The 14,442-nt window shown below is 42.1% G+C and overlaps 1 protein-coding gene across 1 annotated transcript in view; it reads right to left on the bottom strand.

Annotated features, from left to right (window-relative positions):
- Positions 1–14,442, bottom strand: part of PLCG2 (phospholipase C gamma 2) — an 84,854-nt gene that overhangs the window by 12,275 nt on the left and 58,137 nt on the right. The window contains exons 19-27 of the mRNA XM_066636925.1: positions 14,291–14,410; positions 12,597–12,777; positions 10,636–10,704; positions 10,278–10,387; positions 9,139–9,235; positions 6,457–6,523; positions 5,605–5,762; positions 3,977–4,079; positions 439–648 (exon numbers count right to left, since the gene is read on the bottom strand). Of these exons, the coding sequence (XP_066493022.1) occupies positions 439–648; positions 3,977–4,079; positions 5,605–5,762; positions 6,457–6,523; positions 9,139–9,235; positions 10,278–10,387; positions 10,636–10,704; positions 12,597–12,777; positions 14,291–14,410 (1,115 nt within the window). The remainder of the gene's footprint in view (positions 1–438; positions 649–3,976; positions 4,080–5,604; positions 5,763–6,456; positions 6,524–9,138; positions 9,236–10,277; positions 10,388–10,635; positions 10,705–12,596; positions 12,778–14,290; positions 14,411–14,442) is intronic.

The following is a 14,442-nucleotide window of genomic DNA, read 5'->3' on the forward strand; positions in this document are numbered from 1 at the left end:
GTTTGCCTTGGAAAACGCCATGCAGCATTTTTTAAAAATATATAAATATTGTGCTACATACATTCAAGTCTACCCAAGAATCCATTGCTTCTTTGGTCCCAAGGCAATCAGGAGTCAGACTGAACTGTAGTGATTTTGTAGCAAAGAACAGAAACAAAACTATCTGAACTGATTTGTTCTAAGTCTTGGAAGACTTTTCGGTTTCAGGGAGTGTTCAGAAGGCTTAAATTGGTCTCTTCCGAATCTGACAAAAAAAGCTCACACAAGGTACACATTGTCAAAGAGGCAAAAGAGAAGTTCCAATGCATTTTTCAACACAATGTTAGTATCAGACCTCCACTCTCATAGTAAGGACACATACAACCCAAAGAGTGATTACCTAGAAAAAGAAATAAAGAAGGGGAAATGGTCGAATAGCAAGCATTAAGAGATTTTCACCTGGCGTCTGGAAATTAAGAGCCACCATCTGTGAGCCACAAAACCAGAAGCGAAAAGGATCGTAATTGGAAGAGTCCACTCTCTGGCCCTTTGGGTATATCCGTGTGAGGCCCTTCTGGTTGTATTTCAGGAGTTCAGCAGGCTTCTGCTTGACTATGCCTTCTGCCTTAGTCTCCACAAAGGAACGAATTTCCCTGAAGTCTGGATTATCTACAAGAGAGAGGTAGGAAAATCTACTAGTTCAAAATGATTTTCACTGAAGTCGTTGGTTGTTGGGGCATCACTTTTTCATGGAAGAATGCTTTACCAAGAACTGGCAGACAGCCTTTTTGATAAAGCTACTGTGAGACCAAAGGATGTACCCATATTACAATCCACATTCTGGTTCAGATTTCTGCATGGTTTTGGCCTGATCTGTTGAGCCAGAGCAAAGCACCAGCCTGATTTGACCACCAAGCACTAAAGCTTCAAGCACTAAACTCCAGGAACAATTTAACTACCTTGTCTGCTGTTTGTGAGAACTAGAATTCAGGGACGTAGGAGGTCTATGACATAACAAATTTATTAATGCCTCCTGCATTCCAGGCTTGATTTTTTCAGCTCTGACCTATTTGCTGTGCATGTTACACACAGAACCACTGATGTACTCACCTTGTAACATGGGATTAACTGTTAGACACATTTTACTTACCATAGGCACTCAAGCATGTCAATCTCACAGATAAGTCAAGGGAAGATTTTGAGACAATAATCAAGAAATTTTCTGTGACCCTCGGATAAGTCGGAGGTTAAACTTACGGGGGTGTCTGACTAGTTTTGTCTGATTTTACCTGAGGCCAGACCCTAAAAAATAACCTACCAGTAATTGTTACCCAAGAACTGTACAGTCCCTAATTCAGTGATTTTCAACCACCTGCAGCATGGTGTGCCTTGTCAATGGTAAAAAACTAATGGTGTGCCTTGACCATTTTAGCATCTTGTCAGTGTGCTGTGATCACTGCTCTAATTTATTAAAAATATAGTAAAAGATCATAAATTACATTTTTGTTCATTAACTTTTTAAATTCTGATCTTCACAACCTTTTTTGTAAACACTATCAGAGTAAGTACACTGTAAACAACATATCAGTAGAACCATTAAGCAAATCCTTCTTTAAGTTGCCTGGTGTGTTAAGCCAAAGGCTCAACATGTAACATACAAGTTATAGAACACAACTGGGAGTGTGCAATTCAACTCACAGCAGAGAGACAAGCAACAAGGAATGAGCATGAGCAAGTGCAGCAACACACAGTTGCAACCTTTTCACTCAGAAGTAGACACATTGCTTTCCATGGGTGTTATTCTTAAGTAATGGTGCACTGAATTATAGCAGACCCCGCCACCACATGGGACAAAAGCTAAAGAAGAAGAAGAAAGAAGAATGGTGCACCGAATTGTAGCCTGGGACTCTGTTTCAAATGGAAATGAGGATTTCATCCTGGTGTTTTAAAAACCAGGCCTTTGCCAAACATTTGCAAAATGGAACAAGGTTGAGAAGAGTTTGCTAAAGAGGCTTGCTTGATTGAAATGGAAGCCTTGAGCCATGGCTTCCTTTTTTTCCTCAGGAGAAGGATAAAAGATTGGCTGCAGCTTTCCTGAAGGGGTTGCTGTGAAGACAAATAGTTCTCTAATTATCTCTGCATTATCCTCTTGCTTCTCCCAGGGTGCTTCTTGCCTGACCCCTGAGTGACCTTGCAAATAAGGCTAGGAAATTATCTAAGCTTGATTTATTAGCAGAAATTTCTTGCCTTATAGGCAAGTATCAAACAGCAATTGCCCTTGGGCACTCACAGAACATGAACCTGACAGCCTTCCCCTGTTCCTTCCCCTTAGCATCCGGAATTTAGTGAGAATGACACTGTACAGAATGAATCCATTTAGCCACTGCAGATTCCTGGATTTGTCTAACCCTGGTTGACTACAGTACTTGCAAATCTTCACAGCAGTAACTTTTCTTTTCAAATGGGAAATCTACTGACTGGACTATTTTGTCTTTGTCTTGTGAACACATCATTCCCATGCATTTTAAGATCCTTACACACTTTAAAATCTTGTGATTAAGGGTTGCTCCACTCCTGCTTGAGAGTTGTTTTTTTTAACTGTCCAGGAAAAACAAAACTGCCCAGGAAAAACAGAAGACATGTAAACTAGTTGAATGCCTGTTGTACACTGAACTATGGGGACCATGTGTGCTGTTTTGTGAGAGGTCAGAAACAAAGATGGTTCAGTAGCGTCACCAAACTGCAATGGCCAGGATTCTTCAGGGGTTCAAACTGAAGCTTAAACTGACAGTCAAACCGATGTATGGTTTGACCTGGAGTATTGTGTCCAGTTCTGGTCACCGCATCTCAAAAAAGACATGGTGGAAATGGAAAAGTTACAAAAGAGAGCGACTAAGATTATTACTGGGCTGGGGCACCTGCCTTATGAGGAAAGGCTACGGCGTTTGGGCCTCTTCAGCCTAGAAAAGAGATGCCTGAGAGGGGACATGATTGAGACATACAAAATTATGCAGGGGATGGACAGAGTGGATAGGGAGATGCTCTTTACACTCTCACATAACACCAGAACCAGGGGAATCCACTAAAATTGAGTGTTGGGAGAGTTAAAACAGACAAAAGAAAATATTTCTTTACTCAGCGTGTGGTTGGTCTGTGGAACTCCTTGTCACAGGATGTGGTGATGGCGTCTGGCCTGGATGCCTTTAAAAGGGGATTGGACAAGTTTCTGGAGGAAAAATCCATTATGGGTTACAAGCCATGATGTGTATGTGCAACCTCCTGATTTTTGAAATGGACTATATCAGAATGCCAGATGCAAGGGAGGGCACCAGGATGAGGTCTCTATTACCATTTAATATTGAGGAGCAGGTGTATATCATTACCTGTAAGCATTTTTAACAAATCTGTTAAAAATGCTTACAGGTAATGATGTACACCTGCCCTTCAATATTAAATAGTAGATGCCAGCTTTGCTCATAAGGCAGTTTCCAGAAGGGGTGCCTTTCTCAACAGCTTCACTCCCAGGGGAAACAGTAGCTTGAAGGGAGGTTTTTATCAGAATTGCTCTACAGGGGGAAAGGGTTAACCTCCTCCATTCCCGCAACACAGTTCTGACTTTGAATCCCTTCCCTGCTTCTGTCTGCTATTTAAAGAAATGCACAGAAGGACATACATCTCATTTAACATGTCATTTGGCCCCAAGTGCAAAACTATAAATATATTTTGCCTTTCCAAAATCTGCAATCACAATTTTCTGAGTGTGCGTAGCAAGGTAGGATATGAGGAGTTAGTATAAAGCAGCTTTCGGTGTTATTGAGTTCAACCACGGGTCCATCCAGCTCAACATTTCCAGGCACTGGCTGGCAGCAGTTCTCCACGGTTTTAAGACTAGGGACTTTCCCAGTGCTACCTGGAGATCCATAGACTGAACCTGGGAACTTACGCATGCAAAAGCACTTGCTCTACCATCTAGCAATATTAATTACAAAAGGATTACCTAGATTGTCCTTGGTTTTGCTTGTAGGCCTGCAGTAGACCACCAAGTCAGATAATTCTATGGAAATTTGTTGGTTCTTTTCCCAGAACATTCGCAATTGCATCTATTTGAAGGTTTAATAAAAGGTACAGCTATTTAGAGGACAAACATTATTCCAGAGCAGCACTGCAAATGTATTCATTCATTCATGTTTAGACTAATTGTCCAAGACAGCACAATGACTTTTGCTATATTAACAAAAACTATTATAAGCATATATTAAAACAATATTACTCATCACAAAGATAACAGCATTAAAAACAAATAGAAAGAGTATGAGTTAACATTCATTATAGAGCCAGGAAAACCTTGACAAATAAAAACATTTTTAGCGTCTTCCTAAAAGCCAAAGGTGTGAGGACTGTATTGCTCTTTTTGGAAAGTGAGTGGGGCTTAGTGGGTACAAGTCTTTTGGGCCCTCCAAACAGATCTCTGTTAACAGTGGGCCAGAGAGCAGAACCTCCAAAAGAATGCATTTTTCAGGTCACTTATATCAAAAGGAACAGGAACAGTGAAATTAACTCACTAGCATTTGACTTTAGATACGCCCTTGCTTACTCCCTGTGTCTAAATTGCAATAATGTGGAAACAAATCATGCACTGATTGCTTCTAATGCAACAATTCCTCCCCTCTCCCAGTATGAAATACACTGAACTACACTGCACCAAAAAATAATAAAAATAATGGCCCCAATTTTTAGAGGATACAGAATTTGGTGGGACAGTTCAATTTTCAGGTGACAGGGCTGAAATTTCACCATCCCAAAAGTTCACTTTGATTTTGAGAGTAAAGATAAAATTTTAAAGCAAAATAAACTAGCTTTGGAGGAAGAAAGTTTCAAAGCACACAATCCTAACCCCCGGGTTTTTAGACTGGCACAAGTCACTTGCACCATCCCAGGGAAGTCACAAACATGCTGTAAGGAGTCAGAGAGGCCAGTGCAAGGAGTTGTGCTGGCTTTCCAACGTTAGATCCAAACCTGGCGGGTTAAGTTTGCGTTGGCCGAGCTTGGCCAATGCAGAGGTCTGGGGGGGGGCAGTGGGGAGGAGGCAGGGGGAGGCGTTTCAGGGTGGGGGGAGGGCTGGTAGCAGTTGTTCCAGGGGCAGGTGGGAAGGGGGGGCCAGGATCCAGCAGTTATGCCAGATCCTGACCCCATTCCTGGGCAGCACAGAGTGGTTCCTGGCTGCTCCATTCTGCTCGGATCTGCACCATCTCATCAGGTGGTGAAGATCCAAGTAGACCTGTTGGGGCCAGTACAGTGCGACATGGGGTAAGGGGAAAATGTTCCCCATGTCTCAGGTTGTGCCGCTTCTAGTCCTAAACTTGTGCTGGATGCAGCGCAAGTTAGGATTGCGCTGAAAATCAACTCTTGCAGGATACTGTCACATGAATCAAAGGTGCCTCTCCCAAAGTCTCTGTCGATGATGGAAAGAGGAGAGCAAAGAACTGTCTGCCTGTGTCTTTGCTTGCAAGGGAATAAGTCAGTGAATGGAGCCAATATTACTGTCTGGTCAGCCCTTGTTTCAGTCATAATGGTTCTTGCTAGACATCGTGATTGATCAAGGCTTCAAACATAGCTGTATTGTACCTCTCCTTCAGTTTTCCATGTGATTTCCCTGATGCTTTGAAACCATTCAAACAGCTCCTCCACCTTCTCGGTAGCAAACTCAACAGGAGGATCCTCAGGATTCTTGGGTTCCAGGATGAAGACGAAATTCTTTCCATATTTGCCCTGTGGCATTTTTGCTATTGGAGATCAGAAACAATGAAGACATAGATCCAAAATCAGACACATCTTAAATTTATCTTATTTCAAATGCATAGCCAACATTTCTGCAGAAAACGTCCCATTTCTGGGCCAATCTGCATGACCTCTTCATTGCACAATAAAATGAGCAGTTGTTGCATACAGCCCAAACATCTTACTTCTAGGTGCTGATGATGCTGGGGCATTTTCCCAGCAGGATTTTATATTTGAGGGATGCACAACTCTTCCCGCAGGTAGTACATTCAACACATGACTTTTGCTGGTTCTTGTTTTTACAGCTTGATGAACAGTATGCTTTACCAAGAATGCATTAATCTAGCATTTAAGAAAGGAGAATGTACAACAGCAGCCAAGCTGTTTCTCCCACATTTCCAAGAAAGACCTTTTTTCCTTCTATAACTGTTATTGGTTGGGTGGAAAACTACACTAATTGTTTTTGAAAAAGCGCTTTTGGGGAGAGTATAATGCAAAGGGGAGAATACAGTTGGGGCAGACTTTAACACATCATGCAGGATGGTCATAAAGCTGAGAATGCAACTTTATGACATTTCATACTACGCTACAGAAACACAGACAGATTTCAATCTCTGCTCATGCCAAGAACTAATTTTTAAAAAAATTTACACACACACACAATGAAGGAAGAAAACAGAAAACCAGAAGGCTACATACCAACATTATACATATTGAGGTCCAAAATACCCCGGCACAGAGACCCTAAAGGATTATCTTCAATTATCTGTAATGCAGAGACAGATTTATATTTTAGTCAGGTCACTTTGCCCTTTAGACTAAATATCCTCTGGTTGTTTAGGAACAGAACACACAGAACTAACTGCCATTAATTCACAAAGTCTGTTGTTCTGTGTATTCTGACTTGGGAGTAAGTTGCACTGAACTATGCAGGACTCCCCTTTGCAGTAAATGTGCATCAGATAAAGCTTCAAAATGCAAGGGGCAATGCTTAAAAATAATAATCAAAATTTACTGTAAATATTTTATATTCTGCCTTTCTTCTCTAAAGAGTACACTGTTAACATAGGATTCATTCACTATAATTCATCCCAGCATGGTGTCTGTTCATTGGCCATTGCTGGTGTCTCTTCTGCATCTTTTTTTAGATTGTGAGCCCTTTGGGGACAGGATAGTGTAGCCTTTCCTATGCCAAAGCTAATGCCTCTGCAACATAAACCACTTTGAGATTTATTGTTGAGAAGTGGTATATAAATATTCTTAATAATGATGGTGGTGGCAGTGGTGATGACGATAATAACAAAAACAAAAGCAATAACAAGAATAATTCATAATTAGCTGAGTTTGAGGGCAACCAGACAATGAATTTGTTGTTACACTACATGGCAGCTATGACAACACCACTTCATGGTTTCAAATTCATTTTCAAACCTAAATCAAGTTGTTGCTGTTATTGTTATTATTATTACAGTCTGAAAGAACAAAAAAACAAGTCCTTATGTGGCAGGTCATTATGAAAAACTGAACAATTTCTTTCCATGTAATACTGTAAGCAACAAGAAAAAACAGCTTTATGCTATAAGTTGAAGCAAACCACTTTGCCATCACAAAAGGTCAGGTAAAAATTCACCAGAGCTGAACTGGTGACAAAGAGCTAAAAAGTGATAATTTTCTTAGAGAACCGAATTCTGCTTTTTGAGACTTTGTAATTGTGTCACCCTGCACTATGCTCCTAAGGTCAGTAACACTTCACAGTTGTGTGTGGCATTCTCATTCTCCGGCACTAGTGTAGCAAAATTCTACTGTTAATGTACACTAACATTTATATTAAGGCGTTGAAGGTATCCTTTTTGTATCAGGCTAGATCAGTACTTTGTGTCAACAAGTGTTTGCGTTATCTCTGTAATATGGGAGCCACTGCAGCACCTTCCTAAGCTCCTGGCACAGTGTGAGACAGATGGGCTCCTCCCTTGAGACTTAGACAAGCATCATCATAAAGAACCCAGGCATCTCGTTCCACTGGAGCGGCGCTGCTCAAACTTTCGAGCACTGGGCACCCAGAATGCGGTCCCCATCCAGACTGCATCTGAGTGCTCCATGCAGCTGCCATGCGATAGCCTTCCCATTGGGAGGACAGGGATGCTCTGGGCAGTCATGTCATTTCCCCAGCGTTCTAGAATGCCATGCAACAGGACATCCAGGTAGATGTGACTGCCCACAGCATCCCTGTCCTCCAAACGGGGAGGACATTGTATGGTGGCTGCGCAGAACCAAAAGGTCCTCTCGCCAGGTGGAAGGATCCAAGCAGATGCTGGATCTGGCCCTCAGGCTGCGGTTTGCCCACTCCTGCACTAAGGTTGGCCCAAGTCTCTCTGGCTGCTGAGGTGATGTGCCAAATGCTGCCCCCCCCAACCTGATGATGTACTAGTCTCTGCTCCTCCTTGCTCTAGCCAACAACTCTCCTCTTCCGCTCCATTCACTTCTTTCTTTTCCAAGTCATGGAATGGCAGCAGTGGAAGAAGGTAACAAGTGGGTGACCCTCCCCACCAATCTGCTGCCTGAGTCTATCATTACAGTCAGCCTCATGGTTGGACCAGCCTTGCAGCCAGCCTCACTTGCCTAGAGCAAAGATGTACATTCTCCGTGACTGGAAGAACATCTCAATAGGCCAGTCAATTCCAGTACAGAGTTACATGGCACAGTATTCTAAATGACTGCATTACTTCAGAACTCCTTGTATGATAACACATCCTAGACCTCCATGTTGGGGAGAAAAAAAATCAACCAGAATCTATGTTGCTGCTGTTGTTGTTAACAGAACTTATATACCGCTTTTCAACAAAAAGTTCACAAAGTGGTTTACAGAGAAAGTCAAATAACTAATGGCTCCCTGTTCCAAAAGGGCTCACAATCTAAAAAGATGCAAAAGAAGACCAGCAGAAAGCCACTAGAAAAGACTGCCAGGGTGAGGTGGGCCAGTTACTCTCCCCCTGCTAAAGAACAGAGGACCAACCACTTGAAAAAGTGCCTCTTACCCAGTTAGCAGGGGCTGTCTGTGAGAAGGCCATTAAGCACAGACTTCTCTGTGAGCTTACACCAAAGTGCTAGATGGAATCTCACCCTCTGCACCTGTTGGGCAGAATCCCCACAATACCCTTGTGGGGCAGAATCAGCAGGACAACCTTGCATACAGAAGCCTGCATCTCCAGACAGTCTGTCCATGCTTGATTGTAACAGCTGAACTAATTTGGTCAACCATAATGATAACTGTTAATTCTGGAATGTGGATAGCAATTAAACAATTTTGGCCCAACGCTGCATATACGCAACAGGGATAAAATGTGTATGCCTGTGGGACAGGCAAAAATGAGGCCTTCTCACCTGGCTCTCCAGTTCTTCTATGTTATCTGAGGACATTTCTTCAACATAATTAGATGGAAAATAATGCTGAACTTTGTCTCCATAATCTCCTTTCCACCTGATAAATTGAAAGAGAATTCAAGTCAATTCTTTCTTTTCAAAACCCAAAATGTCAAATTCATTTACAAGCATCATCCCATCTGTCTATTTGTCCCTAGTTTTATTTCTAGACTGTCTTCTCCTAAAAGACCTGAGACCACTGACAACAAGCACAACAAAACCATGAAATCAGCATTCAGGCAATACTAAAACCGATGCACATTTTCTACAGAAGTAGAACACTTCGAAAACCAAAGAAGGGAAGCACTGCACTTTTGAACACTATGACAAAGGGTTTCAACTTTTCTTCAGGGGCCTCTTCCTCAGCCAATATAATCAATATAGCATTTCTAGAGGGTGCATTATTTGGCTTCACAAACTTTGAATCATACATAATAGGGTTGGAAGAGGTCTTCAAAGTCACTTAGTCCGAACCCATGCTCCATGCAGGCAATTATTAGAGCATCCCTGAGAGGTGGCCATCCAACTGCTGCTTGAGAGTTTCCAATGAGAGAGAGCATACTGCTCCATAAGGTAGTCCATTCCAGTGCTGCACAGCTCTTACAGAGAAGAACATCTTCCTAATGTCTAAATCTACTTCCATGTAGGTTCAACCCATTAGTTCTAGTTCTGACCTCAGCAGCCACAGAATGTAAGGCAGCAATCTTATACATACTTTCATGGAAGTAAGCACCACTGAACACAGTGGAACTTACTTCTAAGTAGACACACATAGGTTTGCCTTGTAAGTCATCTCCTTCTATGTGACAGCCCTTCAGAAATCTGGAGGCTGTTGCCCTATCTCCTCTCAATACGTCTCTTCTCCCAGTTGAACATACCAAGCTTTTTTAAAAATTCCCCACAGAACTTAGTTCCAGTTTTCTAATCTCTACCAATCAACTGGTTTCTCATACACAATCAGCCCTTGGAAAGTTCCCATTGTAAAAAGAGAGCAACTTCTTCAAAGGCAAGTAGTAAAATCAACTATCTGGTTGAAGTCTGAATGTAGTTCTGTACACAGGTTTTAACACAATGTGCAAAACACACGCCACTCTTCTTACCAGCCTCCATTTTCTTTAGACACGTTATGAATTAAGGCACCCCTGCAAAAAGTCAGTTCATCTGCTCTTTTAGCTTGGTAGTCATATAAGGCTTTCACTGTCCTCTGGGGCTGCAGAAAAATAAATGGAAAAAGGTTGCAAGTCAACAAGAGTACTGATTTTGGGAAATACCACCCTGAGAGACTTTATAGGGTACTGTTTGTCTCTCAATGTTCGGCCCTCATCCCGCCCGCCTATGCTATCAGTCTTCTCAATTTTCTAAACACAAAATAAAGATAAAGGATCTCTATTATCTCCATGACTTTGTTTTTTTTCTCAGTTCAATATTTAATTGGAACAAAACAGATTATAAGCGTACCACAGAAGGTGTGATTTCAGTGGGTTCCACATACATCTTGATATCATATAATGAGTTAGGATCTTTTTCCTACGGATCGGAAAAAGAAAAGAAAAGAAAGTCACTCAAAATGTATGGATAAATGTGCTAACGCAAAATATCTTTCTGTCCAAGCTCTTCTAGAAGTAAGTGAACATCGTAAATCACTGTGGATTTTTCCTCCTCCCTATTTTGCAACTTCAGTAACTAAAAAGGCAGAGGTATTTTGGCAACATTTTCTACCTTGTTTTTAATAAACCTTTCATTAGAAACTGAAGCTTTTGTAGTGACTGACAACTTCAGTAATTTTTCCAAAGAAGCAAGCAGCAACAAACCTCTTGTGAACTCATTGTGCAAATTTGGTAAAGGACTGTCCCCCACAGCAAGGTATAAAAGAAAATGGGAAAGTACATTTTCATGCTTGAGTGGGACTTAAAATGCAAAGAGCATCACCATCTCCCATTCTCTGTTGCTACATTCCCATACAGAATAAAGTTGTAACTTGCAAGCTCATAGAATTTTGAATTTAAAAGAACCTTCAGGGTCATCTAGTCCAACCATCTGCTCAGTTCAGACAACTGCTACAACATTCCTAGTGTGATCACTTGAAACTATCACAGAATTATATAGAAAAACTAAGACACCATCTAGCTGAAATCCCTTTTTCAACCTCCAACCACCATCAGCCCTCTACAGACCAATTAGAAGTATAGCATCAGGATAGATTTTCCTGTGGCTTGCAGTTTTATCCGCTTGCCAGTGGCTGAAACCTAGAAAAGATCATCTCTTAAATGGGGAGATCAACAAAAGAGCCTATTTTTGAATCCTGAGCAAAGGGAACCCTTGGTTATGTAAGCATTTTAATTATTGTATTTTTAATCCACCCCTCAGCCAACAGCCCGGAAAACAGTTTGAATGCCAGTGCAACACTTAACAAGGGTGGAGGAGCAAAGGGATTTGTGCTCTTTAGCAATGAGCAATTTATGCTCGAAAAGCACAGTCCTGAGACCTGCTCCCAACCACTTCACTAATGTTAAGGGCCTCCCATTGTTAACACCTGATGTAGTGCTACACGTTCCTGCTTTGGGTCTTTTAACCCAAGGTAAAACAACCATGTCAGTCAGGCAGAGTGTCCCACTGTAACTGCAGCCAGAAGCAGGCACAGCCAGACTTTCAAGTGTCCAATTTATAGTTTGCTGACTAACTCAAAAACCTCTAATTCTTCTGACTCATCTTTCTTGACTAGAGTCTTCCAAGTAAGTAGTAGGCAGCCACAGGTGCTTTGGTATTTGTCCAGTTGACACCTCAAGACTGCAGGCCTTCACATCTCAGTGCTTGCATCAGATAAGAGGCATAGCTGCCACAACTCCCCTCTGCTCATGAGACCAAAGGAACTAACCCACAGATAACTGTTAATAGGACTGCTATAATTTCTGGCTTATTTCAGCTAGGGGATGTTAAGCCAGCATTTCCCAGATTCACTTCAAAAAAGGATCACTGATGCATTCTCTAACTTCTTTCCATCACCCGATCTCAGCATCATTCCTGTATTTGGTAATTATCACACCAAAGCTCCTAACCTTTCCAGAGGAAAGCAACCCTGGGTGGGAGAAAGTGGACACAGTGAGCAACCTAAGCCCATCCTGCTGGGGCCTTCAGGGGTTGGCTGAATGGGCTCAAGGCCAAAGCCTGACTGGTCTGCCTCCTCTGTGCACCCAGGAACCATGCATAAGTCACCATGAACTTCTTGGAGGAAGAAAAGCAGCACATCAGGTTTGTATGAAGTAAGTATCAAAATCCCAATCATTTGAGCAGCCTAGAACTCTGTCAGGACTTGGAAAAAAAACAGAGATCTATGCAAAAAAAAAAGCCCGACACTCCTGCTTCCTCCATGAGCTTCTACTCATATTTTTACCAGCGTGCTTAAAAAGATGATCACTTGCCATGTTATAGCGCTCCAGCAGGGCCTCCGTCACAGGATAGCGCAGCTTCACTTTTCTGTACAGGGGGTGCTTCTCATAGTAGTTCACCAGTTCCACTAAGCTCTCAAAGCAAGCAGATGTTCCCAGGACAAATAGGCGGCCTTCTTGCTTGATCCGGCAGTGCTTCACCTTTCCCTCAGCTCTGAGAAGTAAACAAAGATCCAGCCTTTTGAAAAACAGCGCAATTTTTCGGAGCTGTCGGGCTTCAGAATGGCACAGCAAGACCTCTGTATTTAGCTAAACTTTAGCAAAGTGACAACAGTCATCATTAAATCTTTAATAAAGAATTTTCTCTCTCATGTTTTAATTATATCCTATCTTGTATACAGCAGAGGTTCCCAAATTTTCAGTGAGAGTTTGAGCCCTCGTAAGTCCTTGTGGAGGCAGGACAATGGCAAAGACAGGACCTGCACAACTTTGTCACCGCCGGACGAAAATGGTCTTTTTTGTAACTTCCCAAGAGGTCTCTCTGCCTCCCCAGAGGGTTCGGGAAGACTGCAGGTGCCTCTGCGGGCCTCCTTGTGCTTCAAACCTGCTGTAGATTGTGACCCACTTCCAATTTTCATCCAAAAACCTCTCTACCTCACTATGAACTAGTAGTGCATACTGCCAATGTGATCCAGCACGTAATGCAAGGAAATCTGTTTCTCCAACAGAAGAGAAAGACTTATAGTATTTAAAAGCCCAACTAAGGGAGAAGCATTTGTGGGTTAGGAACCAATTTCACCCAGAGGAAACAGGCTCTAGTCCTTCAATGCTTCTACCACAAGCACTTGTCTTTGAAGTGCCACCAGATCCACTTTTTGAACTGGCTAGAACAGACTAACTGTCCCACCTCTACAGGGATGGACAGTAGCTCAGTGGTAGAGGCACCTGCATTGATGCATAAGGTCCCAGGTTCAAGCCCGGGCAGGTGCTTCAGGAAGGGCAAGGATGTATGAAGTCCTCAAGAGAGCAGCTATCAGCCAGCAACAATAACACTAAGATGGCCAAAAATCAGACTTCAAAAAAGGTAAAAGGCAGCTTTTCCTATTTTTATTTGACTGAAGATGTCTTTATGTTTAGTATTTCCCAAATGCTGCTTGCTACATTCAAGATCCAAAAGAGCAATGTGTATGGAGCCTATCAAAAACCTTGGGCATACTGAGAATTATGCGTTACATTCATTATAATTTAATAAAATAAGATTGTGTTTAAGAATTACCATCACCCAGTGAAAATCAATATTACAGCACTGCCATAGAAAGTAGAAATTTGGTACTAGCCCAAAGCACCACATATACGAGAAATGTCAGATAATGGGACACTTCAGTCTATTAGTTAATGCTTTAAAACATGACATGTAACACTCATAATAGCAGGCAACAATCCATCAGTGAGCGCGCCGAGACACACAACTGACTGAAGGGCAAAGCATGAGAATTCCTTCATACTACAACAAACTCAAGCAAAGGGAAGGATGGTTGGCTGTGGCAGCCAGGAATGTACTGATGCTTATAGAAAGCAAGCTGAATTTTCTTACAAACATAGCAATCAAAGTGAAAGAGACCCCTTCCTCTACATCATCCCCCAGAAACTCCATAATTATTTTTGGCATGGTGGAATGTATGTGTGTGTAGATGCATCATGCCACACTTACAACGCTAGCTGCTCACCTGAAAGTCATAGCATAGGAATCAGGCTCATCTCGCTTCCTTATCAAAAATGCTCCATCACGAGGAATTCGCATCAACATATCTTCTGCTTCTCCTCGGCTCAGGTTACTATAGTACCAGCTATAAAAGAGAGAGATGAACACAGGTAGTTG

The sequence above is a fragment of the Tiliqua scincoides genome, chromosome 9, assembly GCF_035046505.1.
Source record: "Tiliqua scincoides isolate rTilSci1 chromosome 9, rTilSci1.hap2, whole genome shotgun sequence".
In the NCBI taxonomy this organism is placed as follows: Eukaryota; Metazoa; Chordata; class Lepidosauria; order Squamata; family Scincidae; genus Tiliqua; species Tiliqua scincoides.